This window comes from Rhinopithecus roxellana, chromosome 19 (genome assembly GCF_007565055.1).
Source record: "Rhinopithecus roxellana isolate Shanxi Qingling chromosome 19, ASM756505v1, whole genome shotgun sequence".
Classification (NCBI taxonomy): Eukaryota; Metazoa; Chordata; class Mammalia; order Primates; family Cercopithecidae; genus Rhinopithecus; species Rhinopithecus roxellana.
Genome location: NC_044567.1, coordinates 20,618,091 through 20,645,961, shown reverse-complemented (window position 1 = coordinate 20,645,961; position 27,871 = coordinate 20,618,091). Strand labels below are relative to the sequence as shown.

At 43.7% G+C, this 27,871-nt stretch overlaps 1 protein-coding gene across 1 annotated transcript; it reads right to left on the bottom strand.

Annotated features, from left to right (window-relative positions):
• Positions 1-64: 64 nt before the first annotated feature.
• LOC104665998 (arachidonate 15-lipoxygenase-like) lies at positions 65-27,618 on the bottom strand. Its single transcript, XM_030924223.1, has 2 exons — positions 26,854-27,618; positions 65-2,607 (listed from the first exon to the last, which is right to left on the bottom strand). Exons 1-2 carry the CDS (start codon positions 27,016-27,018, stop codon positions 2,437-2,439), a joined length of 336 nt encoding a protein of 111 aa, XP_030780083.1. The 5' UTR covers positions 27,019-27,618; the 3' UTR covers positions 65-2,436.
• Positions 27,619-27,871: the final 253 nt, after the last annotated feature.

Below are 27,871 nucleotides of genomic sequence, written 5' to 3'. Positions count from 1 at the left end.
CACTGCGATAGAGAAATCCTTGAGACTGGGTTATTTATAGAGGAAAGAGGTTTAATTGACTCGCAGTTCAGGGAACTTACAATCGTGGCAGAAGGCAAAGGGGAAGCGGCACCTTCTTCACAAGGCGGCAGGAGGGAGTGAATGGAGAACCCCTTCTCTAAGAGAATAAAACCTTTGACCACTGCTCTTCCTTAGTGGATTTTGTTTGTCTTCTGATGAACTGTAAGGTCTCGTCTATCATTTTCCTAGGCTCAAGGATCCATCAAAAGCTGACGCTTCTTTTGGGGAGGCTCTGCAGTGCCTTCTTCTCACCAGGCTCCCCGGGAAGCTTGTAAACTTGGTTTGCACCTTAAGCAGCCAGGTACACGCTGGGGCTCTGCTTCTCTCTTTCACTAAGAGGGAGAGCCAAGAAAGAGACTGAAGCATGCTCTGTAGAGAAGACACTGGTGCAAATGCCAGGAGAATGAGGGGCCTGAGTTGTCTTCATTCCCCTTAAAAACACGCATTCCCTCCCATGCCACCTTAGTGAGGACATGAAGCACAGTGTGTGTGTGTGTCTGTGAGTGTATGTGTGCAGGTATATAGACGTGTATATATTTATGTGCATGTGTGCATGTGTGTGCGTGCATGTGCATGTGTGTATGCATGTGTACACGTCTGTATGCATATGTGCATGTGTGTGTGGTGCAGGGATATGAGGTGGACCAGATGTGGGAGCGCAGCTCCAGCTCCAAGCTGCACGTCTCTCTGTTAGAATGGTTTAGAGTCCCTGGACCACAGCAAGATAGTGTTTTCATGTGCATCCATTTATCTTAGAATTGAAACCCATATTTTTAGCAGCATGTAAACCTTAAGTTGCTTAACTATTCTTAGAAGCATTTACACCAGTCGTCCCCAACCTTTCTGGTCCCAGAGACCAGTTTCATGGAAGACAACTTTTCCACAGACCCGGGAGAAGGGGAAGGGATGATGTGGAGATGATTCAAGCCCATTACTTTTATTGTGTGCTTTATTTCTATTATTATTTCACTGTAACATATAATGAAACAATTACACAACTCACCATAATATAGAATCAGTGGAAGCCCTGAGCTTGTTTTCCTGTAACTACATGGTCCCATCTAGGGGTGATGGGAGGCAGTCATAGATCATCAGGCATTAGGTTCTCATAAGGAGCACGCAGTCTAGATCCCTGGCATGTGCAGTTCACAGTAGGGTTCACGCTCCTATGAGAATCTAACAGCACCGCTCATCTCACACGAGGCAGAGCTCATGCCGTAATGGAGCTCAATGTGAGGGATGGGGAGCAGCTGTTTCTACAGATGAAGCTTTGCTCACTGGCTGGCTGCTCACGTCCTGCTGTGCAGCCTGGTTCCAAACAGGAGGGAACCCCTGATTCATCCAGTAAGATAAATCCATTATGTAAGTTGACATTATTCGCCCTGCACCACCCAAATTATCCTGCATACCTACACCCCATACCTACACCCACCCAAGGGTCCTGTAGTGCACTTTGGGAGCTGGAGACAGTAAGCCTCGAGCTCCATTGCACACTCCATCTCTCCACCATCTGTGGGCTAACAGGCTGCGTTAGTTTCCCAGGGCTGTTTTACAGGACCACAGACTGGGCATCCTCAACAACAGAATCTTACTGTCTCACAGTCCTGGAGGCCATGAGTCCAAGGTCAAGGTGTCAGCAGGGTGGGCTTCTTCTGAGGCTGTGCAGGAAAACTCTGTTCCAGCCCATCTCCTAGCATGTTGGTGGCCATCTTCTCCTTATGACTCTTCATTAAGGGTGATTACGTTGAGGGCTCAGAAGAGAAGGGCTGGACAGAATGTTGGAGCATATGGAGGGGGTCGGGCATGGTGACTCACACCTGAAATCTTAGCACTTTGGGAGGCCGAGGCGGGAGGACTGCTTGAGGCCAAGAGTTCAAGACCAACCTGGCCAAGATAGCAAGACCAAGTCTCAAAAAAAAAAGGATTATGGAAAGGAAAGGTCATTCTGATGAAGTCTCAGATGGAAATAAAGAAGAGGTAAATGGAAACTGGAGGAAAGGTGAGTGACGCTTGCATTAAAGTGGCAAAGCACTAGTGTTTGGTGGAAGGCAGAACTTGTGAGTGATGAAACTGAAATTTGGCAGAAGAAATATCTAAGCAAATAAAGTATTGAAGGAGCGGCTTGATTCTTTTGAAGGTTTATAGGAAAATGAAAGAAAAGAGGAATGATTTAGAGACAGAACTTATAATCAAAAGGGAAGCAGAACTTAAAGATTTGGGAAATTTTTAGCCTTCTCAGTCTGTCCATATTGAACAGATAAGAAAGTGTGTTTGGGAGAGAACACACGGACGTGGGTCAGGAGGCCTGTGTGGATCAGGGCTGGGCTCCTCACAAGGACAATGGAAGAGCGACCCTGAAGGTATTTTGTAGGTCACTCAGGCTGCACTCTCATCACAGGTCCATGGTGCCAGGGCACTGACGGCAGTACGGTTTCCAAGGTGGGCCCTGGGGACCTTGGGGCTTGCTGCCCAGCACTCCCTGAAGCCACTGGTTCCCACACTGTGCTGTGGTGCTCCTTGGCTGCTCCAACTGTTGCTCAATGGGCCCTGGTGGAGTAGGGAACATGATGTCACCCCTCCAGAGGGTACAGACAGAAAACTCTTCAGCAGCATCCACATGGTGCTCATTCTGCAGGTGCGCAGAGTGCAATAGCTGTGGGACATGGCTGCCTCCACCTACATTTCAAAGTATGTCCCAGAAAGCCCTGGGTCAGGCAGAGAACTGCCACAGGGGAGGGACACCACAGAATGTCCCCACTAGGGCAATGCCCAGCAGAGCCGTGGGGAGGAGGCTAGCCCCAAGATTCCAGGATGGTAGAGCCAGCAGTGTGCAAGGCCACCCTGGGAGAGCCTCAGGCATCAAACTCTAACATGTAAGAGCTGCTGCCTGGGCTGCACCCAGCAAAGCCATGGGGGAAGGGCCACCTGAAGCCCTGGGCCGCCCAACCACATCCTAGTATATCTGGAACATGGGCCATGGAGTCAAGGAAGGTTCTCAAGTTTTAAGATTAAATTTTCTTTTCCCTGTTGGGTTTTGGACTCACTTGGGACAACAACCACCAAAACCACCAAAAGCTGAAAGCAAAAAACACAAAATAAACACCTTAACCCTATCCCTCCATTTAATGCAATTCAGGACTCCCACCAAGAAGAATTTCTCCATTTCTCAGCAAAGCTATAGGGCTGGTATTCAAGCCCGCCTATAAGCGATGCTATTTCTTTTCCTTAGGTAATTATTTTCCCAGAACTCTTTGAAAAACAATTAAAATATTTTTGACCAAAAAATTAAACACATAAAGAAGACCATCTAGGCCTTTGCAGCATGTACCTCCAAACTCTTCCAGCCTCTACTCATTATCCACTTCCACATTTTTGCGTATTTTTTAGAGCAGCATTCCACTTCCTGGTATCAAAAATCTATACAAGTTTGCTAGGGCTACCGTAACAATATACCACAGATGGAGGTCTCAAATAACAGAAATATTTTTTCTCACAGTTCCCGATCCCAGAAGTCCAAGACGAAGGTATCAGCAGAATTGGTTTCTTCTAAGTCCTGGCTCCTTGGCTTGTAAGTGGCCACCCTCTTGTCTGTGCCTCCATGTGGTCTTCGGTCTGCGTCTGGGTCCTCATCTCCTCTCTTTACAAGGACACCAGACAGATTGGATGAGGGCCCACCCATATGACCTCATTTGCCCTTAATTACACGTTTAAAGGCCCCATCTCCAAACACAATCCCATTCTGAGGCACTTGGGGTTAGGACTTCAACACATCAGTTTGGGGGTGGGGGACACAATTCAGCCTGTAACACCCAACTTCTGTGCCTCCAAAACTGCTGAGACAGAAGAAATGATTTGCCATGGTCCCTTCAAAGCTTCTGCCCAGAAATGGCACCTGTGACTTCTGCTCCACTTCACTGCTAACAGCAGGTAACATGGTTCACCTCAAAGGGACAGGGAGGTGCTCTCCTACCATGGATTTAAATATAAGACCTCAAACTATAAAAATCCTAGAAGAAAACCTAGGAAATATCCTCCTCTACATCAGCCTTGCCAAAGAATTTTTGGCTAAGTCTCCAAAAGCAACTGCAACAAAAATAAAAAGTGACAAGTGGGACCTAAGTAAATTATGTTGTAAATCAATAAATGTGATTGACTTATTGAATCAGTAAATGTATATTTATTGATTATAAATTTTATACACTTTATATCTATAAAAAAGAGTTTCTGCATAGCAAAAGAAACCATCAACAGAGTAAACAGACAGCCTACACGACAGGAGAAAATATTCACAAGCTAGGCACCCAACAAAGGTCTAATATCCAAATCTATAAAAAAACTTAAACAAATCCGCAAGCAAAAAAAACCCCAAATAACCCCACTACAAAATGGGCAAAAGACATGAAAAGACACTTCTCTAAAGAAGATATACAAGTGGACAACAAGCATATGAAAAAATGTTCATCATCACTAATCATTAGACAAATGCAAATCAAAACCACATGAGATACCATCTCACACTAGACAGAATGGCTGCTATTAAAAAGCCAAAAAACAACAGGCACTGGTGAAACCATGGAGCAAAGGCAATGCTTACACACTGCTGGTGGGAATGTAAATTAGTTCAGCCACTGTGGAAAGCAGTTTGGAGCTTTCTCAAAGAACAGAGCTAACATTTCACCCAGAAGTACTATTACTGGATATATAACCAAAGGAATATAGATCATTATACCAAAAAGATGCATGCACTCATACATTCATCACCACACTATTCTCTATAGGGAAGACATGGAACCAACCTAGGTGTCCATCAATGATTGAGTAGATGAGAAAAATGTGGTGCATATACACTATGGAATACTACATCACTACAGAAAAGAATGAAGTCATGTCCTTCTCAGCAACATGGATGCAGCTGGAGGCCATAATCCTACATGAATTAAGACAAGAATGAAATACTAAATACCACATGTTCTCAAGTAGGAGAGTGGGAGCTAAACACTGAGCCCATGTGGTCAAAAACATGGGAAAATTGGACACCGCAGACTACTGGAAGGGGGAGGCTACGGGATGAAAAACTATCTACTGGGTACTAGGCTCACTACCTAGATCCAATGTACCCATGTAACAATCTTACACCTGTACCACCCTGTATCTAAAATAAAAGCCGAAATTTAAAACAATATTGCTAAAAACGCTAAAAAATTTTTCAGCGAGTTGTAATCTTTTTGTTGGTAGAGGGTCTTGCCTCAATGTTTATGGCTGTTGACAGATCAGAATGATGACTGCTGAAGGTGGGTGTGTGCTGTGGCAATTTCTTAAAATAAAACAACAATGAAGTCTGCAGCATCCACTGACTCTTCCTTTGATGAAAGATTTCCCTGTAGCATGTGACACTATTTGATAGCATTTTTCCTACAGTAGAACACCTTTCAAAACTGGAGTCAATCCTCCCAAACTCTGCCACTGCTTTATCAACTAAGTTCACATAATATTCTAAGTCTATGGTTATCATTTGGACAGTGTTCACAGCATCTTCACCACAACTAGTTTCTATCTCAAGAAACCACTTTCTTTGCTCATCTGTAAGAGGCAACTCCTTATCAGTTCCAGTTTTCTCATGAGATTGCAGCAATACAGTCACATCTTCAGGCACCACATCTAATTCTAGTTCTCTTGCTATTTCCATCACATTTGCAGTTACTTCTTCCACTGATGTCTTGAATCCCTCGTCATCCATGAGAATTGGAATCAACTTCTTCCAAACTACTGTTAATGTTGACATTTTGACCTCTTCCTATGAATCCTGAACATCATGAATGCCATCTAGAATATTGCTTCTTTCCAGATTTCAATTTACTTTGCTCAGATCCATCAGAGAAACCACTATCTATGGCAATATCAGCCTCCTTGTGTACCTTTATCAGAGCTCTTCAGTAACCAGGTGGATTATCAATGAGCAGGAATATTTTGAAAGGTATAACTACATCTCCCAAGCAGTGGGTCCCAACAGTGAGCTTAAACTATTCTGCAAACCATGCTGTTAACAGAAATGCTGTCATCTAGGCTTTGTCGTTGCAAACAGCACAGACAGAGTAGATTCAGCTTCATTCCTAAGGGCCCTGGTAGTTTTGGAATGGTAAGTGAACACTGGATTCCAATTCTAGTTATCAGCTGCGTGCACTCCTGAAACGAGGGTCAGCTTGTCCTTTGAAATTCTGAAGCCAGGCCTTGACTTCTCCTATCCAGCTGTGGGAATCCTAGACGGCAGCTTCTTCCAGTAGAAGGCTGTTTGGTTTACATAAAAATCTCTTGCTTAGTGTAGTGCCACCTTCATCAGTGATCCTAGCTAGATCTTCTGGATAAGTTGCTGCAGCTTCTGCATCAGCACTTGCTGCTTCTCCTTGCATTTTTACGTTATGGAGACAGCTTCTTTCCTTAAACCCCATGAACCAAAATCTGCTAGCTTTAGACTTTTCTTTTGAAGCTTCCTCACCTCTCTCCGCCTTCATAGAATTGAATAGAGGTAGGGTCTTTCTCTGAATTAGGCTTTGGCTTAAGGAAATGTTGTGGATTGGTTAATCTTCTATCTAGACCACTCAAACGTCCTCCAATATTAGCAATAAGGTGGTTTCACTTTCTTGTCATTTATGGGTTCACTAGGGTGGCATCTGTAATTTCCTTCAAGAACTTTTCCTTTACATTCACAACTTAGTGACCTGGTACAAGGGGCCCAACTTTTGGCCTATCTCGGCTATAGACATGCCTTCCTCACTATCCTTAGTCATTTCTAGTTTTTGATTTAAAGTGAGGTATATGCAGCTCTTCCTTTCATTTGAACACTGAGTGGCCATTGCAGGGTTGTTAAGTGACCAGATTTCAATATTGTTGTGTCTCAGGGAAGAGCGAGGGCCAAGGAAAAATGGGAGAGATGGGGGAATGGGTGGTTGCAGGGGCAATCAGACACACAACATTTATCAGTGAAGTTTGCTATCTTAGATGGGCACAGTTCATGGAGCTCCAAAGCAGAGACAACTGTAACATCAAAGGTCAGAATCAATCACAGATCACCATAACAGATAGAACAACAATGAAAATGCCTGAAATATTGTGAGAAGACCCAAAATGTGACTCAGAGGCACGCAGCACATGCTGTTGGAAAAATGGCATTGATGAACTTGCTCGAGGCAGGGTTGCTACACTATCAATTTGCAAATTGTGTTTTTAGTATTTGGAAAGCACAAGAGATCACAGCACAATATAACAAGGCATTCCAGGAATTGTTAAACTGCATTGTTAGGGACCAATGACAAGAAAAAATGGTCTTATATGTTCAGTACAGATGCAACCATTATTTTAAAAAATATTCACCATCCATGATAGGTTGAATCCAGGGATGTGGACCTCCAACTATACATGATTTCAGCAAATACATTTGAGTCTCTAGTGACGGAATTCTGTATTTTGTTCTTTCCTATTATTTTAATGACTCATTTTAGCAGAGTTCCTAATATTGCCTCTCTGCAAGTCTATAACCCTTCATAGGCCAATCTTACCCAGGAACCCAGATGCAATACAGGCAAACAAATAAACAAACAAACAAAAAACAAATGGAATCACAATGCAGAAAAGGACCCACCTGGATATATCTCAAAAATGCAAACTTGGCTGAAGTAGACATTTTTGTAATGCAAAATTGTTGTATTAAAATGTCTATACATACAATGTGATTCCAATCAAAATCGTGTTATTTCAGAAACTTAACACAATAACTGTAATATTGATATGTTGAAGAAAAGTCAAAGCACCTGAAAAGAACAAATTGGATGAGTACGTCTTATCAAATAGTAGGCTGTGTTAGGTATAAAGCCATAGTACTTACGTCATTATGATGCAGGGAAGGAAAAATTAATGAATGGAGTAGAATGGGCAGTTCCAGTAGTAACATTTGTATACAGGAATCTGATTAACATCAACATTGTAGATTAGTGGGAAAGAATGAGTTTTTCCATAAACTGTGCTGGCATAACTGATTATCCAGATGGAAAGAAATGAAATTGCACCTCTACAACATGCTACATAATGACGCCTAAACATTCTATGATGAATGGAGAAGGTAAATTTCCAGGGCCAAGGGAAAGCTACAGGAGTACATGGGTGATTTCTCTAAGGAATGTGACTGCAATGTACAGATCATTCTCATAGGGTCCCTGAAGGTAAGGACAGTGCCTCAGGCTAATGAGATACTCAGGTAGAAAACTCAGAGGTGAACAGAAAAACACAGTAACTGAGATCCAAAAAAAGACAAGACTCAGGAGGAAAATGTTCATCGTAATGATGGCCTAAGGTCTTTGAGGACCAGCATAATTGAGCTCAGAGAGTGATACTGTTCTCTATGCAGCCCGGCTTCAGATAGTCATAGGGAAGGTCTAGCTTCTCATTTCGGGCCACAGTTTCCCTTTCCAGGTTGTCCAGATCTGTTTGAAATTGTCTCAGCACAGCTTTGGGCTCAGGGCCCAAGACATATTCTTCTTTCTGATGCTCAAGGGGGTACCTGGGGCAGAAAGAGGATGAATGAGCTCCTAGTTCCAAGACACAGGGACCCAGAATCCAGCCCTGCACCCTGACATCTCCTCTATAGTCTCAGAGGTCCCCTTTCACCACGTCCACCTGCCGCCAGCTCAGAAGCCACGATGCCCAATTGAACACAGGACTGCCAGACATCAGGGAGTGACCTAATCACTGTGGGCCTTGTCACACCTTCCTTGGTGGTGGGTGAGGGCATACTCACTGAGCACGGGCCATTAGGGATCAAGGCATACCAGTCAAGCTAGAAGAGGAACCTGAATTCACCCTGAATCTTGATGTGTGGACACTAGCCTCCAGCTATCTCTTCCAGAACCCCCAGTCCAGACACCTGCCCTGACGGATGCAGGCTTTTGTTTATCCACACCTGGCCCTCGTTGATGGCTGCATGCTGGGCAGTGCACATGAAGATGCACACGGCGAGGAAATGGCAGAGCTGAGCCCGAGACTGGAAGGAGGCAGGGAAACCTAGGAGAAGAATGAGCCAACTTTACAGTCCACAGCCCCAGAAGGGATATGAAAATAAATCCTCATGTCCTGGGACATCCAAGCCTTAGAATTAATGAGTGTTTAGGCCGGGTGCAGTGGCTCACGCCTGTAATCCCAGCACTTTGGGAGGCTGGGGCAGGCGGATCACGAGGTCAGGAGATAGAGACCATCCTGGTCAACATGGTGAAACCCCGTCTCTACTAAAAAAAACATACAAAAAATTAGTTGGGCATAGTGGTGGGCACCTGCAGTCCCAGCTACTCGGGAGGCTGAGGCAGGAGAATGGTGTGAACCTGGGAGGTGGAGCTTGCAGTGAGCCGAGATCACGCCACTGCACTCAGCCTGGGCGACAGAGCAAGGAGAAAAAAAAAAGAATTAATGTCTGTTTATTCATGTATTCAAAAAGTATACAACTGCTATGTACCAGGCACTCTCCAGGCATTGGGAATATGTTGGTATATAAAAGTAACAAAACTTCCTGCCTTCTCAGAATTTAGATTCTAATAGAGAAGAAAGAGCATACATAGAATCATTAAAAATTAAAATTACACATAGTATGTTAGGGATAAGAATAGAAATAAAGCAGCAAAAGGAGGTATGAATAGTCAGAGAGGATCGCTGGTAATTTCATTAAGGGAGCAAGCCTCAATGACAATCATCTGCAAAGCAGGGAGTGCTGTGGTTGGAGCACAGGCTGTGGCATCAGCTCTGGGTATAGTCCTGGCCCTGCTGCTGCCCAGCTGCATCCTCTTGGACCTGTTGCTCCCTCTCTCTGAGCCTCAACATTTGCCTCTGAAAGTGGGGATAATATTAATTACCTTATACATCAGATGATGATATAAAGCCCCTTAGTATATTATAGCTATGATTATTATGGTAGATTTTGAAGGATGAGGAAATCTGAGAGGCTGTGTGGTAGTCAAATGTTCCCTGTTAAAAAATAGTTTAAAATGAGGGAATAATAGGAGACAAAAGGAAAATGGGCAAAATGATTTTAAAAGGGTCCGCACAAAAGAAAACGTCCATGTGGCTACTCAGCCTAGGAAAAGGTGCTCAGATCCACTGGTCATAGAGAGAATGCGAGTTCAACTCACAACATGATAATGCAGCATATTCACAACAGCTAAAATGAAAAAGACAGAAAATGCCAAGTATGGCCGGGCGTGGTGGCTCACGCCTTTAATCCCAGCACTGTGGGAGGCTGAGATGGGTGGATCACTTGAGGTCAGGAGTTCAAAACCAGCCTGGCCAACATGGTGAAACCCCATCTCTACTAAAAATACAAAACAATTAGCCAGGCATGGTGGTGGGCACCTGTAATCCCAGCTACTCAGGAGGCTGAGGCAGGAGAATTGGTTGAACCTGGAAGGTGGAGGTTGCAGTGAGCTGAGTTCATGCCACCGCACTCTAGCCTGGGTGACAGGGTGAGTCTCCGTCTCAAAAACAAAACAAAACAAAAGCAAGAACAGAAAAGAAAATGCCAAGTATTTGAGAGGATGTGAAGCAACTGTAACTCATACTCTTCTGGAAAAAGTGGAAATTGCTGGAACTACTTAAGGAAACTTATCAGTAACTACTAACAGTGTATATGCACATAATCTATGATCTACCAATTCCACTTCTAAGTATATACCCAACAGAAATGCACATACAACAATGTTCATAGCTGCACTGACATTGTTAACCTCCAACTGGAAACAACCTAAATGTCCATCAATAGCAGAAAAAAAAAAATAAATTGTGCCATATTTACATAATGGGATACTTTACAAAATGAAAATGAAGAACTATCTGCAACAATGTAGGTAAATCTTAAACATATTGCTTAGAAAATGAAATCAGGCACAGGTGAGTAAGTGCTTTTATTTGCATTTATGTGAAATTAAAAAGTAACCTACACTGTTAGAAATCAGGACAGTGGTTACCGTTGGATCCAAAAGACTAGGAGAAAATACAAGGAGCTTTCTGGAAAGCTGGTAATACTGTGTTGCTCGATATGAGTGCTAATCACATAGGTTTGTAACCTTAGGAAAAACATACCAAGTTGTACATTTAGATTTATACAAGTTTTCTGTAAGTTTGTTTTATTTCAGTGAAATCCGTCTCTGACACCCAAAGTAATTAAGAACACATAAGCAAGGGCGGTTCCAAGATGGCCGAATAGGAACAGCTCCAGCCTCCAGCTACCAGCGTGAGTGACACAGAAGGCGGGTGATTTCTGCCTTTCCAACTGAGGTACCGGGTTCATCTCACTGGCGCGTGTCAGACAGTGGGTGCACGACAGTGGGTGCAGCCCACTGAGCGAGAGCCAAAGCAGGGTGAGGCATTGCCTCACTTGGGAAGCACAAGGGGGAAGGGAATTCCCTTTCCTAGACAAGGGAAACCATGACACACAACACCTGGAAAATCGGGTCACTCCCACCCTAATACTGTGCTTTACCAAGGGTCTTAGGAAATGGCACACCAAGAGATTATATCCCGTGCCTGGCTTAGAAGGTCCCACACCCACGGAGCCTCCCTCATTGCTAGCACAGCAGTGTGAAATCGAACTGCAAGGTGGTAGCGAGGTTGGGGGAGGGGCGCCTGCCATTGCTGAGGCTTGAGTAGGTAAACAAAACGGCTGCAAAGCTAGAACTGGGTGGAGCCCACCACAGCTCAAGGAGGCCTGCCTGCCTCTGTAGACTCCACCTCTGGGGACAGGGCATAGCCAAACAAAAAGCAGCAGAAACCTCTGCATATTTAAATGTCCCTGTCTGACAGCTTTGAAGAGAGGAGTCGTTCTCCCAGCACAGAGTTTGAGATCTGAGAACGGACAGACTGTCTGCTCAAGTGGGTCCCTGACCCCAGAGTAGCCTAACTGGGAGACACCCTCACTAGGGGCAGACTGACACCTCACACCTCACACGGCCGGGTATCCCTCTAAGACGAAGCTTCCAGAGGACCCATCAGGCAGCAACATTTGCTGCTCAGCAATATTCACTCTTCTGCAGCCTCTACTGCTGATACCCAGGCAAACAGGGTCTGGAGTGGACCTCCAGCAAACTCCAACAGACCTGCAGCTGAGGGTCCTGACTGTTAGAAGGAAAACTAACAAACAGAAAGAACATCCACACCAAAAACCCATCTGTAGGTCACCATCATCAAAGACCAAAGATAGATAAAACCACAAAGATGGGGAAAAAACAGAGCAGAAAAGCTGAAAATTCTAAAAATCAGAGCACCTCTACCCCTCCAAAGGAACGCAGCTTTTCACCAGCAAAGGAACAAAGCTGGATGGAGAATGACTTTGACAAGTTGAGAGAAGAAGTCTTCAGATGATCAAACTGCTCCGAGCTAAAGCAGGAAGTTCGAACCCATTGTAAAGAAGCTAAAAACTTTGAAAAAAGATTAGACGAATGGCTAACTAGAAAAACCAATGTAGAGAAGTCCTTAAATGACCTGATAGAGCTGAAAACCATGGCATGAGAACTACGTGACAAATGCACAAGCTTCAGTAACCAATTCGATCAACTGGAAGAAAGGGTTATCAGTGACTGAAGATCAAATGAATGAAATGAAGCAAGAAGAGAAGTTTAGAGAAAAAAGAGTAAAAAGAAATGAACAAAGCCTCCAAGAAATATGGGATTATGTGAAAACACCAAATCTGCATCTGATTGGTGTACCTGAAAGTGACAGGGAGAATGGAACCAAGTTGGAAAACACTCTTCAGGATATTATCTAGGAGAACTTCCCCAACCTTGCAAGGCAGGCCAACATTCAAATTCAGGAAATACAGAGAACACCACAAAGATACTCCTTGAGAAGAGAAACTCCAAGACACATAATTGTCAGATTCACCAAAGTTGAAATGAAGGAAAAAAATGTTAAGGGCAGCCAGACAGAAAGGTCGGATTATCCACAAAGAGAAGCCCATCAGACCTACAGCAGATCTCTCAGCAGAAACTCTATAAGCCAGAAGACAGTGGGGGCCAATATTCAACATTCTTAAAAAAAAGAATTTTCAACCCAGAATTTCATATCCAGCCAAACTAAGTTTCATAAGTGAAGGACAAATAAAATCCTTTACAGACAAGTAAATGCTGAGAGATTTTGTCACCACCAGGCCGGCCCTGAAAGAGCTCTTGAAGGAAGCACTAAACATGGAAAGGAACAACTGGTACCAGCCACTGCAAACCATGCCAAAATGTAAAGACCACTGATGTTAGGAAGAAACTGCATCCACTAACGAGCAAAATAATCAGCTAACATCATAATGACAGGATCAAGTTCACACATAACAATATTAACCTTAAATGTAAATGGGCTAAATGCTCCAATTAAAAGACACAGACTGGCCGGGCGCGGTGGCTCAAGCCTGTAATCCCAGCACTTTGGGAGGCTGAGATGGGCGGATCATGAGGTCAGGAGATCGACACTATCCTGGCTAAAACAGTGAAACTCCGTCTCTACTAAAAAAATACAAAAAATTAGCCGGGTGTGGTGGCAGGCGCCTGTAGTCCCAGCTACTCCAGAGGCTGAGCCAGGAGAATGGCGTGAACCTGGGAGGCAGAGCTTGCAGTGAGCCGAGATCGCGCCACTGCACTCCAGCCTGGGCGACAGAGCAAGACTCCTTCTCAAAAAAAAAAAAAAAAAAAGACAGAGACTGGCAAATTGGATAAAGAGTCAAGACCCATCAGTGTGCTGTATTCAGGAGACCCATCTCATGTGCAGAGACACACATAAGCTCAAAATAAAGAGAATGAGGAAGATCTACCAAGCAAATGGAAAACAAAAAAAAGCAGGGGTTGCAATCCTAGTCTCTGATAAAACAGACTTTAAACCAACAAAGATCAAAAGAGACAAAGAAGGCCATGACATAATGGTAAAGGGATCAATTCAACAAGAAGAGTTAACTATCCTAAATATATATCCACCCAATACAGGAGCACTCAGATTCATAAAGCAAGTCCTTAGAGACCTAAAAAGAGACTTAGACTCCCATACAATAATAATGGGTGACTTTAACATCCCAATATCAACATTAGACAGATCAACGAGACAGAAAGTTAACAAGGATATCCAGGAATTGAACTCAGCTCTGCACCAACCAGACCTAACAGATATCTACAGAGCTCTCCACTCCAAAACAACAGAATATACATTCTTCTCAGCACCACATCTCACTTATTCCAAAATTGACCACATAGTTGGAAGTAAAGCACTCCTCAGCAAATGTAAAAGAACAGAAATTATAACAAACTGTCTCTCAGGCCACAGTGCAATCAAACTAGAACTCAGGATTAAGAAACTGAATCAAAACTGCACAAATACATGGAAACTGAAGAACTTGCTCCTGACTGACTACTGGGCACATAACAAAATGAAGGCAGAAATAAAGATAGTCTTTGAAACCAATGAGAACAAAGACACAACATACCAGAATCTCTGGGACACATTTAAAGCAGTGTGTAAAGGGAAGTTTATAGCACTAAATGCCCACAAGAGAAAGTAGGAAAGATCTAAATGTGACACACTAACGTCACAATTAAAAGAACAAGAGAAACAAGAGCAAACACATTCAAAAGCTAGCAGAAGGCAAGAAATAACTAAGATCAGAGCAGAACTGAAGGAGATAGAGACACAAAAAACCCTTCAAAAAATCAATGAATCCAGGAGTTGGTTTTTTGAAAAGATCAACAAAATTGATAGACTGCTAGCAAGACTAATAAAGAAGAAAAGAGAGAAGAATCAAATAGATGCAATAAAAAATGATAAAGGGGATATCACTACCAACCCCACAGAAATACAAACTACCATGAGAGAATACTATAAACACCTCTACACAAATAAACCAGAAAACCTAGAAGAATTGGATAAATTCCTGGACACATACACTCTCCCAAGACTAAACTATGAAGAAGTTGAATACCTGAATAGACCAATAACAGGCTCTGAAATTGAGGCAATAATTAATAGCCTACCAACCAAAAAAAGTCCAGGACTAGATGGATCCACAGTCGAATTCTACCAAAGGTACAAGGAGGAGCTGGTACCATTCCTCCTGAAACTACTACAATCAATAGAAAAAGAAGGAATCCTCCCTACCTCATTTTGAGGGCAACATCATCCTGATACCAAAGCCTGGCAGAGACACAACAAAAAAAAGAGAATTTTAGACCAATATCCCTGATGAACATCGATGCAAAAATCCTCAATAAAATACCGGCAAACAATTCAGCAGCACATCAAAAAGCTTATCCACCATGATCAAGTAGGCTTCATCCCTGGGATGCAAGGCTGGTTCAATATACACAAATCAGTAAATGTAATCCAGCATATAAATAGAACCAAAGACAAAAACCACATGATTATCTCAACAGATGCAGAAAAGGCCTTTGACAAAATTCAACAGCCCTTCATGCTAAAAACTCTCAATAAATTCGGTATTGATGGAACATATCTGAAAATAATAAGAGCTATTTATGACAAACCCACAGCCAATATCATACTGAATGGACAAAAACTGGAAGCATTCCCTTTGAAAACTGGCACAAGACAAGGTATTCAATTAGGAAAAGAGGAAGTCAAATTGTCCCTATTTGCAGATGACATGATTGTACATTTAGAAAACCCCATCGTCTCAGCCCCAAATCTCCTTAAGCTGATAAGCAACTTCAGCAAAGTCTCCGGATACAAAATCAATGTGCAAAAATCACAAGCATTCTTATACACCAATAACAGACAAACAGAGAGCCAAATCATGAGTGAACTCCCATTCACAATTGCTTCAAAGAGAATAAAATACCTAGGAATCCAACTTACAAGGGATGTGAAGGACCTCTTCAAGGAGAACTACAAACCACTGCTCAAGGAAATAAAAGAGGACACAAACAAATGGAGGAACATTCCATGCTCATGGACAGGAAGAATCAATATTGTGAAAATGGCCATACTGCCCAAGGTCATTTATAGATTCAATGCCATCTCCGTTAAGCTACCAATGACTTTCTTCACAGAATTGGAGAAAACTAAAGTTCATATGGAATCAAAAAAGAGCCTGCATTTCCAAGTCAATCCTAAGCCAAAAGAACAAAGCTGGAGGCATCACGCTGCCTGACTTCAAACTATACTACAAGGCTACGGTAACCAAAACAGCATGGTACTGGTACCAAAACAGAGATATAGACCAATGGAACAGAACAGAGCCCTCAGAAATAATACCACACATCTACAACCATATGATCTTTGACAAACCTGACAAAATCAAGAAATGGGGAAAGGATTCCTTATTTAATAAGTAGTGTTGGGAAAACTGGCTAGCCATAAGTAGAAAGCTGAAACTGGAACCCTTCCTTACACCTTATACAAAAATTAATTCAAGATGGATTAGAGACTAATGTTAGACCTAAAACCATAAAAACCCTAGAAGAAAACCTAGGCAATACCATTCAGGCCATAGGCATGGGCCAGGACTTCATGTCTAAAACACCAAAAGCAATGGCAACAAAAGCCAAAATGGATAAATGGGATCTAATTAAACTAAAGAGCTTCTGCACAGCAAAAGAAACTACCATCAGAGTGAACAGGCAACCTACAGAATGGGAGAAAATTTTTGCAATCTATGCATCTGACAAAGGGCTAATATCCAGAACCTACAAAGAACTCAAACAAATTTACAAGAAAAAAATAACCCCATCAAAAAGTGGGCAAAGGATATGAACAGACACTTCTCAAAAGAAGACATTTATGCAGCCAACAGACACATGAAAAAATGCTCATCATCACTGACCATCAGAGAAATGCAAACCAAAACCACAATGAGATACCATCTCACACCAGTTAGAATGGCAATCATTAAAAAGTGAGTAAACAACAGGTGCTGGAGAGGATGTGGAGAAATAGAACACTTTTACACTGTTGGTGTGACTGTGAACTAGTTCAACTATTGTGGAAGACAGTGTGGCAATTCCTCAAGGATTTAGAACTAGAAATACCATTTGTCCCAGCCATCCCATTACTGGGTATATACCCAAAGGATTATAAATCATGCTGCTGTAAAGACACATGCACACGTATGTTTATTGAAGCACTATTCACAATAGCAAAGACATGGAACCAACCCAAATGTCCATCAATGACAGACTGGATTAAGAAAATGTGGCACATATACACCATGGAATACTATGCAGCCATAAAAAAGGATGAGCTCCTGTCCTTTGTAGGGACACAGATGCAGCTGGAAACCATCACTCTCAGCAAACTATCGCAAGAACAGAAATCCAAACACCGCATGTTCTCACTCATAGATGGGAATTGAACAATGAGAACATTTGGACACAGGAAGTGGAACATCACACACTGGGGCCTGTTGTGGGTGCAGGGAGGGGGAGGGATAGCATTAGGAGATATACCTCATGTAAATGATGAGTTAATGGGTGCAGCACACCAACATGGCACATGTATACCTATGTAACAAACCTGCACGTTGTGCACATGTACCCTAGAACATAACATAAAGTATAATAAATTTTCAAAAAAAAGAATATAGAAGCATGCCTCCTATTCCCAGGAGGTTTTAGGCAGTGGTTTTAGGTATCTGGATTATAATGTAGAGAAATAGAGAGGTTCTAGACTCATGTCAAAGACAGTAAGGAAATTGGAAATCAGCTATTCCATTCCACTCAATTTACGTGTGAGATTTGCCTCAGAGAATTTAATGACTTCCATCACGTGGCAGGGCCTGGGCTCTGCTATTCCACATGTGTACTGGGGAGGTAGTTTTTGTAGAGTGGGGCATATGATGGCAATCATCTTACACCGACTGTACTACCCACACTTCCACAATGTCATGTTCATTATTTGTTTGGTCTCAAAAATCTGAATGTGTGTGTGTGGTGGGGGCATGTATTACATCTATTTTAGAGATAAGGAAACCAGAACTCAGAGATTAAATAGCTTGCTCAAGGTCACTTAGTCAAAAAGAGGACCATCCTAGTCCTTAAAAGAAAAATTTTAAATCTCAATAAACGACACTCATTCCTAGTTGAAAATGAACAATGTAGAGAAAGATAAGTCCTGTAGAACCCGCATGAACCAAGACCCCTCAAGTGATAAGTGAGAAATATTAGCCACTTTGCTCTTTACTATTCAAAACACTGATCCTTGCCGTTATAGACTGGAAGGTCTACCTTATTAATCATATGTATATTGCAGTGGCTTATATTGGTTTGTATTTTAGATGATAGACACAAAGGAAAGAAATCTGAGTAAAATATAGTAAAATTGGGTAGCAATTTTTCATTTAAAGGATCATCACCTAAGTGCTACCATTTGAAATCCCACGCAATTTTGTAATTCATGTGTCAGGACTGTGCCATTACTGTTACCTAGATTTCATTGGAATTGCTGGTTTCACAGATACTTTCTAAGTGTCTTTGATATCGTTTACTTCCTTCTTCTATCCCCATCAATGGAAGCTGAGAGACGTATATACGTATTTGCTTTCAAATTTCCTCAAATAAGTCTGACATGCACGCTCTGTTAAATGCTCCTTTTAAATGACAGTATTTGTTTGGTAAAATATTACAATAAAATAAAAACAATTGTTCCATGGTTAAATAAATCTGGACTGAATATAGCAGGGATGAAAAAACCACTTGGCTGATGCTGGGATAACTTGTCAGCCATAGGAGAAGATTGAAACTGATCTCTTCCTTACACCATATACAAAAATTTACTCAAGACGAATTAAAGACTTAAATGTAAAATCCCAAACTATAACAACCCTGGAAGAACCAAGGCAATACCATTCTGGACATAGGAATGGGCAAAGATTTCATGATGAAGACACCAAAGCAACTGCAACAAAAGCAAAAATTGACAAACAGGATCTAATTAAACTAAAGAGCCTCTGCACAGCAAAAGAAACTATTAATAGAGTGAACAGACAACCTACAGAATGGGAGAAAATTTTTGCAAACTACGTATCTGACAAAGATCTAATGCCTAGCATCTACAAGGAACTTAAATTTATAAGCAAAAAGCAACCCCATTAAAAAGTGGGCAAAGGACATGAATAGACACTTTTCAAAATAAGACAAAACATGCAGCCAACAATCATATGAAAAAAAGCTCAACATCAATGATCATTAGAGTAATGCAAATCGAAACTACAATGAGATACCATCTCACACCAGTCAGAATGACTATTATTAAAATGTCAAAAAATAACAGATGGTGGCAAGGTTGTGGAGAAAAAAAGAAAGCTTATACACTGTTGGTGGGAGTGTAAATCAGTTCAACCACTGTGGAAGACAGTGCAGCAATTCCTCAAAGACCTAACAAAAGAAATACCATTTGACCCAGCAACCCCATTGCTGGGTATATACCCAAAGGAATATAAATCTTTCCATCACAAAGACACATGCATGCCTATGTTCACTGCAGCTCTATTCACAATAGCAAAGACATGGAATCATCCTAAATGCCTATCAATGGTAGACTGAATAAAGAAAATGTGGTACAGAGACACCATGGACTACTATGCAGCCATAAAAAAGAACAAGATCATGTCCTTTGCAGGAACATGAATGGAGATGGAGGCCACAATCCTTAGCAAACTAATGCAGAAACAAAAGAAACAAATACTTAAAAGTGAGAGCTAAATGACAAGAACACATGGACACACAGAGGGGAACAACAGACACTGGGGCCTACAGGAAGGCGGAGGGTGGGAGGAGGGAGAGGATCAGGAAAAATAACTAATGGGCGCTAGGCTTAATACCTGGGTGACAAAATCATCTGTACAACAAACCCCTGTGACAAAAGTTTACCTATATAACAAACCTGCACATATACCCCTGAACTTAAAATGAAAGTTAAATTTCAAGAAAATTAGCACATTGCTTTTTCTTCAGGTGATGAGAGAATGGTGAGGTAAAAGGAGTATTAAATATGGCACAAGAGAAATGAGGAATGAGAGATTAAAGCTTATATGTAAATATGTATTATACATTCTCTAATGTGGCTATTTCATGGGGAGACGAGAGCCAAGGAGAGAAATAATGTTCTTTTGGGGCATGGGTTGCCTAAAAGAAAGAACCTAGAAAACTTGAGAAAGTGGCTGGGCGCAGTGGCACATGCCTGTAACTTCCAGCACTTGGGAGGCCAAGGCAGGTGGATCACGAGGTCAGGAGTTCCAGACCAGCCTGGCCAAGATGGTGAAACCCCATCTCTACTAAAAATATAAAAATTACAGGCGGATGCCTGTAATCCCAGCTACTCGGAAGGCTGAGGCAGAAGAATCGCTTGAACCCGGGTGGTGGAGGTTGCAGTGAACCAAGATCACGCCATGGCATCCTAGCCTGGGCAACAGAGCAAGACTCCATCTCAAAAACAAATAAAAATAATAAAATAAAATCTGGGGAAAGTTTGGTTCTTGAAGGACCCAAAGGGTGGGGTGGGATAGGTAGGGTGGTGTAGCCCCAGGTCCTCCAGGGCAAGACTCCCCTTTAAGGCAGGAGGTTCGTTTATTGATGGGTATCCCCAGGGCCTGGCCAGTGGGTGTTTGCATTTTTCCACAGAGGCAAAGGGTGGGACTCAAGGTGTTGCTCTGAAGGATGGAGAGGAGCTGAAGGATGACTTGAAACAATCCTGGCTGGCCCATGTGTGCAAGAGAGAGGAAAACGAACCTGGGAAGGGCCCAAGAAAGACTGGTTCTTCTGCATCAATAAAAATGCAGTGGGCAGGGACAAAAGGTAGCAACTAGATCCTAGGGAAGGGGCTGACCCAAAGGAACTGACCCAAGCGTCAGGGCATTGAGTTCAGGTTGAAGCCAAAGCATATACAGCTGGCCCTGCACTGCCGTGGGGGTGCAGCAGGCCTGGGCCCTTCGTGTGTGCTGGACAGTAGCAGGCAGGAGGCGAAGGGAGGGAAAGTCAAAGTGGGTCACTCTGGGCTTTGGAAGGGAAAATCTCCCTGTTTTGCATCCTTAGGTAAAAAGCAAACGTGAAGTGAGAACATGAGCCCCAGCAGGGACTGGCAGAACCTCTCATGGCTGTGGCTCCAGCCTTGTTGGGTCCAAGGATATGGCAGCTCAGGGGCATCTGTGACTGGGGTGGGGTGGGGGTAGGGGTTGATGGCCAGGGTCTCCAAGGAGGACAGTCCTCAGGTCTCTAGAACTGTCCTGAGTCTGGGGAGGTGGGAATGGGATGCAGATGCTTTCCTGGGTGGAGGGAGGGGGGTGTGATGAGAGGCTGGGGTCCTGTCCCCAGAAGGGCAGCACTGGGAAGGGTCCCTGGCAGAGTCTCCTAGGAGCTCCAGTCTCTGAGACAGATGTTACCTCAGTCCTGGGCCTGGCACAGCCCCACCTCCATGATCTCCTGATACCAGGTCTGCAGCTCAGGGTCCACCCTCACCATATCATCCCTTTGGTAGAAGAGGTGGATGATCTCCACACACCTGCCCAGGGGAGAAGGCGCCTGAGCCTCAGAGAGCAGGAGGCCTGGCTTCTGACCTGTCCTCCTCTTTCTGTGACATCTGCCCAATGCTTTCAGTGTATCTGGAAAGACCTCACAAGACGTGCCTTCAGGACATCCCCAACCCTCTAAACACATTAGTGTCTCACGGAAGGAGATGTAGGTCCTTAGTTCCAGGAATTCCCACAGTTGCTGCCATGCTTCCTCACAAAATCCTGTTTTGTCCCAGACCTCTGTCTCCCCCGACAGCTCCCCTCACCTCCTCTCTCTGCCCCATCCCAGTCTCCTCATTTTCAGAACCACCGTGTCCTCACTCTTCCTCGTCTCTCCCCGTGATTGAGTTCTCTGCTCCTCCTGTCTGGACCTTCTCATTTTCACTTTGCTTTTTGCCCCATGCTGGCCTCAGGCCAGAGCTCCCCTCCTCCCCACCATGCCCCACTTCTCAGCTCCCCCTCACCCACCGGGCAATAATCTCCCAGGGCCTAAAGCATCATGGTCATGGAGAGCACATGGGAGTCCCAGCAGGCCATGGGCAGCCAGGTCATCAGGACGACAGAGGGAGCAGCAGGTCAGCTGAGCCACTGCCCGATGGAACAACTGCACGTGGCCCCCTCCACCTGTGCTCACTGCCTGGGACAAGAGAGATGACAGGTCTTGAGGGATGGAAGCACAGCTGGAGAATGAGGACATACTATAAAGGGGGTTCACAGATGGGGTTTTCATATTTAAAGTCGTGGCTATAAAAGGGATAGGGCTCAGGGGCTTAAGGTTCAGGACGTTCACACAGGTTGGTCTGGGAGATCTTGAAGCTGGCAGGACAGAGATTGTTGGATGATTAGGTGGCCTCGTGCCCCATTCCCTTCTTATCTTAGCAAATATTCCACCTTCTGAGATATGTTGGGGTCAGTCCAGGTGTTGATTTCCATGATGTAGTAGATATGGGGGATCAGGAGCTGGCAAGGAGGAGATTGGAGGGGTGGTTGGTGGAGACCATGCTTGGCTCTTTCCTGGTAGGGCCTGCCACATAGCATGGAGTCTTCTCCTCTCGATGCTTTCCTCACTGCTGCTGCCTTGACAGGCTGGTCTCCAGATGCCCTGACACTCACGCTCCCGCTCGCTCGCGCTCTCCAACTTCCCTATGCGTTGTGCTCTGGAGTCAGACTGACCTGGATTTGAGTCCATGCTCACCTCTAGCTTTGATATTGGCAATGTAATAAAGTCTCTGAATGTTGATCTCCTTATCTGTCAGTGGGAGGTGATAACCAGGTCTCTTATTTCAGGCACTGTGGTGATGTTTATGTCCGTGATGTACAGAGAGCATTTTTAGCACAGTGCTTCAGGTACACAAGTCCTCAAATAGCAGCTGTCATCATTACCTCTATTATTTCCACCTTGAGTACAGGTGCCCTTTAAGAATCAGCCCCTTAACTTTTGATTTTTTTTTATACCTCCTCTGTCATTCACACCCTTATAGCTTAAACTAGCCTCTGCTTATTTTCAAAGCTGTTCCTCCAATCTCTGATCATCCCACTCTTATTGTTTATATTGAAGTGGTGTAGAGTATGGTGCCTTCAGTCAGAATTCGTGGAGCAAAGCCAAGCTATTCTCACCAAATCTTCCCTGGCCCCAGTTAGATACTATTAAGTTTCCTCTTTCCTGCTTTTCTTTGACCCTTAAAAAAGGGGTCACTAATTCTCACATTCATTTCTTTTATTCCTAACCTATTTGGGGCCAAACATGGTGGCTCACACCTATAATCCCAGTACTTTGGGAGGCCGAGGTGGAGGATCACTTGAGGCCAGAAGTTCGAGACCAGCCTAGGCAACACAGCAAACCTCTGTCCCTAATTAAAGTTAAAAATTAGCCAGGTACACAGGTGTAGTGGTGTATGCCTATAGACTAAGCTACTCAGGAGACTGAGGCAGGAGGATCCCTTGAGCCCAGGAAATTGAAGCTGCAGTGAGCTGTGATTGTGCCACTGCACTCCAGCCTAGGTGACAGAGCAATACCCTGTCTCTAAAAATACAAAAAAAAAGAACTATTTTATCTTCATTTTCAACTGGTTCATATGCAGGGTTTATGCTGTTGGCATCTATCTAAGGTCTTTAATGCCAGACACACAGGACTGGCCCAAAGAATACTCTTGAGGCAAAGATATCAAAGCAGCTCACATTGGCTTAAACCTGGAAAACTCCATGGAAAGATGGTGAATGTCACAGAAAACTCAAAGTCCAGATGAGGTGGGTAGATACCCAAGGATAAGCAACTAATAATAACAACATGGAGTGAGCTGGCTGAAGGTAAAAATAAATAAATAAATAAAAAATAATAACAACATACACAAGGATAAACAATAACAACAAATTGCTACATAGTAATAGGAAGAATTCACACATCTCTCCAATTGATCCTGAGTCACGCTGTCTGTCCTGTCGTTTAATCCCTTAACAACCTCACAATGTAAATTCTGTTATCTCCATTCAGAGATGAGGACCCTGAAACACACACCTGTTAAGGACTGAGGACTGAGACTCCAACAGTCTGAGTCCACAGCCTGCACAGGTAACTTTTATATTTGCAGGCTTAGCCCTCCTCTGTGTCTTGACAACAACTCAGCTGTCTGCCATGGGAGGAAATTGTTATGTGAGGGAGATGGGTGTACAGGGGGCTGAACTAGTGAAGGGGGATTCTGAGGTGTGAGGTTGGCCTTAACCTATTCAACCCGGGCATCGGATGGTGAGGCAAAGACAGCATGAAGGCAATCAAATCTAAGATTCCATATTACTGCCTGTCTTATCTATGTTCTCTCAGACCCAGAGGGACCACAACTAGTAATAGCCAGATTTGGGGGTGGAGGTGGTGACCAGCAGCAGAAACACAATCCAGCTGTCCTGTCTGCCAGGTGCTCACTTGCATCTCTTGCCAACTCTTCGAACTCCATTCATCTAAAACAGAACACCTCATCTTTGTCTCCCAAACTGCCTCCCTCTCCTGACTTTACTGTTTCTGACAATTGCTCTGGTTCATAAGCTTATATCATTTTGCTCCCTTTTTCTATATATAAAATGTCATAAAGATTTTGAAAACATGTTTAAGCAAGCCCAAGTTTTATTATGCTGCTTTCTGCCTAGCAATAGATACTAGACTCACTGTTTTGTAAAATGTCAGTATTTCTAGGGAAGTACAACATGCCCCCTGTAGGCTCCTAGGTGATAAGGAGCTTACATCTCCAACAGAAGTTCTCCATTCCATTTGGACACAGGCATGCTGCAGCTACTCTTCCCCCATCACCACGTATTTGATTTTTCTCTTCCATCCACCTGTCACTGCCATGCTAATGTCTTTATCTACCTCTCTCCTTGGTCAGGTATGAGAAACCCGCTGGGCTGCTTGCCTTGCCCTTTAGTCTTCTACCTAAAGACTCCCCACTAGTGGTGGAACATTCTCCATAGATACTATAGTGATTACAGCTATTTCTCTTCATCTCAAACTGTTTCCAGATTGTGTTAGTCTGTTCTGCATCACTACGAGGGATTATCTGAGACTGGATAATTTACTAAGAAAAGAGGTTTAAGTGGCTCACGGTTCTGCAGGCTGTATAGGAAGCATGTTGGCATCTGCTTAGCTTCTAGTGAGGCTTCAGGAAACTTTCAATCATGGTGGAGGGTGAAGGGGGAGCAGAGCAGGCATGTCACATGGAGAGAGGGAGCAGGAGAGCAGGAGCAAGAGAGAGGGGGAGGCGCCATACTCTTTTAAAAAACAGCCAGATCTTGTGTGAACTCAGAGTGAGAACTCACTCATTATTGGGAGGACAGCATGAAGCCATGATCCAAACACCTTCCACCAGGCCCCACATCCAACATTAGGGATTACACTTCAACAAGAGAATTGGAGGGACAAACATCCAAACCATATCACAGATATCGTTTTCTGTTTTTTTCTCATACGTATTGCCTGTCTTTCATGATAAATGATAAATCTCCCAGTGCAGATGCAACACTTTTGCTTATTATTTTTGTTTTCCTACTCTACTCGAGACCCATTGTTAGAGAATTTCAGAGAACCACCCTACAACATGTACTGGATAAATGCTAAGTGACTTGACTTAATGGGATACATGGGATCTCTTTAGTATTTCTAACAACTGCCTGTGAGTCTATAATTAGTTTACATTAAATTAATTAAGACATTAAAAGTACAATCATAAGGCTGAAGGCCCTGGCTCAATTATCTGTCTCCTCCTCTTGCCTCCATTTACAAATTGCCCTGAAGATTCTTTGCTGCAATATCATATGGATGTTTGTGAAATTTCAAGCAGCTCTGTTTACATGCTGTCCCAGGTGCCTTAGATTTCTTAAAAACTAGGCAGCTGTTGGGTTGTTGCTTTGGGACATGGAGAGTGGTGGAGCTTGTACCTTGAAGACAGGGCGCAAACGTGGGAGGCACATTATGGTGACGACAGCAATGACTTCAGCTACTAGATGAGTGTTCAGCAAATAGTATGGGAGCTTGTGCAGTTGGAATCTGAGTTTCAGATCCAGGATTTGGCCAGGAGCCAGGCAAGCAGAGGATCTGCGGGCAGGAACAGTATTGGGGTGAGAGAGCTGAAGCTGGGAGGCTGCAGCCAGAAGGAGGAAGAATTAAGCATTTATTCACCTCTCCCCCATATGGATGACGCTATGCTGGTGTTCTGGGGGAAACATATGGCTAATGTAAGATTATTGCCTTCCAAGTAGTAGGAAGAATGAAGACCCCTCCAACCTGCCTCTCACTATCTGTGGTGCCCTGTGAATGCAATGATAGGTTAAGTGCAGGAGAGAATGGTAGAAGGAAGCCAAGTAAGGTTAACAGTGCTTTGGGAGAAATGTCATGAGGGTCTGAGTCAGGAGAGTAGAATGAGAAGGAGAAGCTGGATGTATGAGAACTGACAATTCCTGTCCACTCACTGTGTGAACAATAGGAGTGAAAAAAAATCATAAAAACCAAAAGGAGAAAACATGTTTAAGAGAGAATATTCAGTAGATTCAAAGGTCACAAAGAGGTTGAGTAGCCTCAGGATGAGAACCAAGAGATGCCGTTATTACTCTCAGAAGGTAGTTCCAGGTGAGGAAGGTCAGGAAAAGATAGCAATCAATCACTGGGTGACTGAACACGAGGTAGACCCGAGTGGGGGTAGCTTTGGGAGCCAAAAGCCAGGAGGCTGGGTCTCTGGGAGCAGAGGTTAAAATGAACAGAGCAAAGAGTTGGCAGGGAGGTCCAGCCTCACCTGGATGACCATGGGTAGCAGCTTCCCAGAAGGCTCCATCTTCACCATGACGAGGGCTGCAGCCTGGTACTGCTTCCCTCTTTGGATCACATTGGCTGGAATTCCATCCAGCAGGATGAAGTCAGCCTGAAACTGGGACCTGTTCTGTGGAAAGGAAGAGTGCATGGATGGTTAGAGTTCAAAGACTACACCTGGAGGGACAGGGCAAAGGGCAAGACACTTACACTCAATCTAGCTTCTTGCCATCATCCTCCATCAGTACCAGTGTTCTAGTGGCAGAGCTGAAGGAAGCATCCAGAGCATCAGGTCCAAGTCCTCTCATTTCACGGTGAGGAAAGAGGCCCAATGAGGGGAATCTTCTCCAGGGGCATGCGGCTTTTTTGTGATGGAGTTTTAGGACCAGTCCTGTCCAATCCATGCATACTAAGCTCTCCTCTTGCCAAAGTGTCCAAGCTTCTTTCTCCTTTACATCCCATTGTCTGCTACCCAGTATGACTGTAACCAGCCTTGTGGTTTTTTTCCTTACATACTTAATCATCTCCAGCACAGGACCCTGTACCAAGGTGCAGTGGGTTACTGCAGCCTCCCTTCCTCTGACTCCTATTTGGTCTCTTCCCTTCACCACCTCTCCTTGCCACAGTCAAGGAGAGAACCATGGAGGGTAGGAGGTGACATCTGGAGTTCTTTCTCCAAGTGTACCCAAAGCTCGTCCATCCCAGAGGCCAGCACCAGCCTGGAGGGCAGACAGGTGGAGCAGTACTGAAATATTAACAGGACTTAAATAAGTGGAGGGAAATATCATGACATGAACCGAAAGAGTCAATATTGTAATGATGTTCATTCTCCTCCAATTGATCTACATATTTAGTATAATACCAATCAAAATCTGGCAAGTTTTTCTTGGAAGCTGACAAAGTGATTCTGTAATTTATATAAAAATGCAAAAGACCAAGAATAGCCAAGACAACCTTGAGGAAACAGAACAAACCCGCAGGACCTGTACTACCTGGTATCAGGA

Coding starts and splice junctions, on each gene's coding strand:
- LOC104665998 (XM_030924223.1), bottom strand. CDS start 27,018: ATGCACTCTTCCTTTCCACAGAACAGGTCCCAGTTTCAGGCTGACTTC. Junction 2,608..26,853: donor TGCTACCCATGGTCATCCAG/GTGAGGCTGGAC, acceptor CTACTCCACCAG/GGCCCATTGAGCAACAGTTG.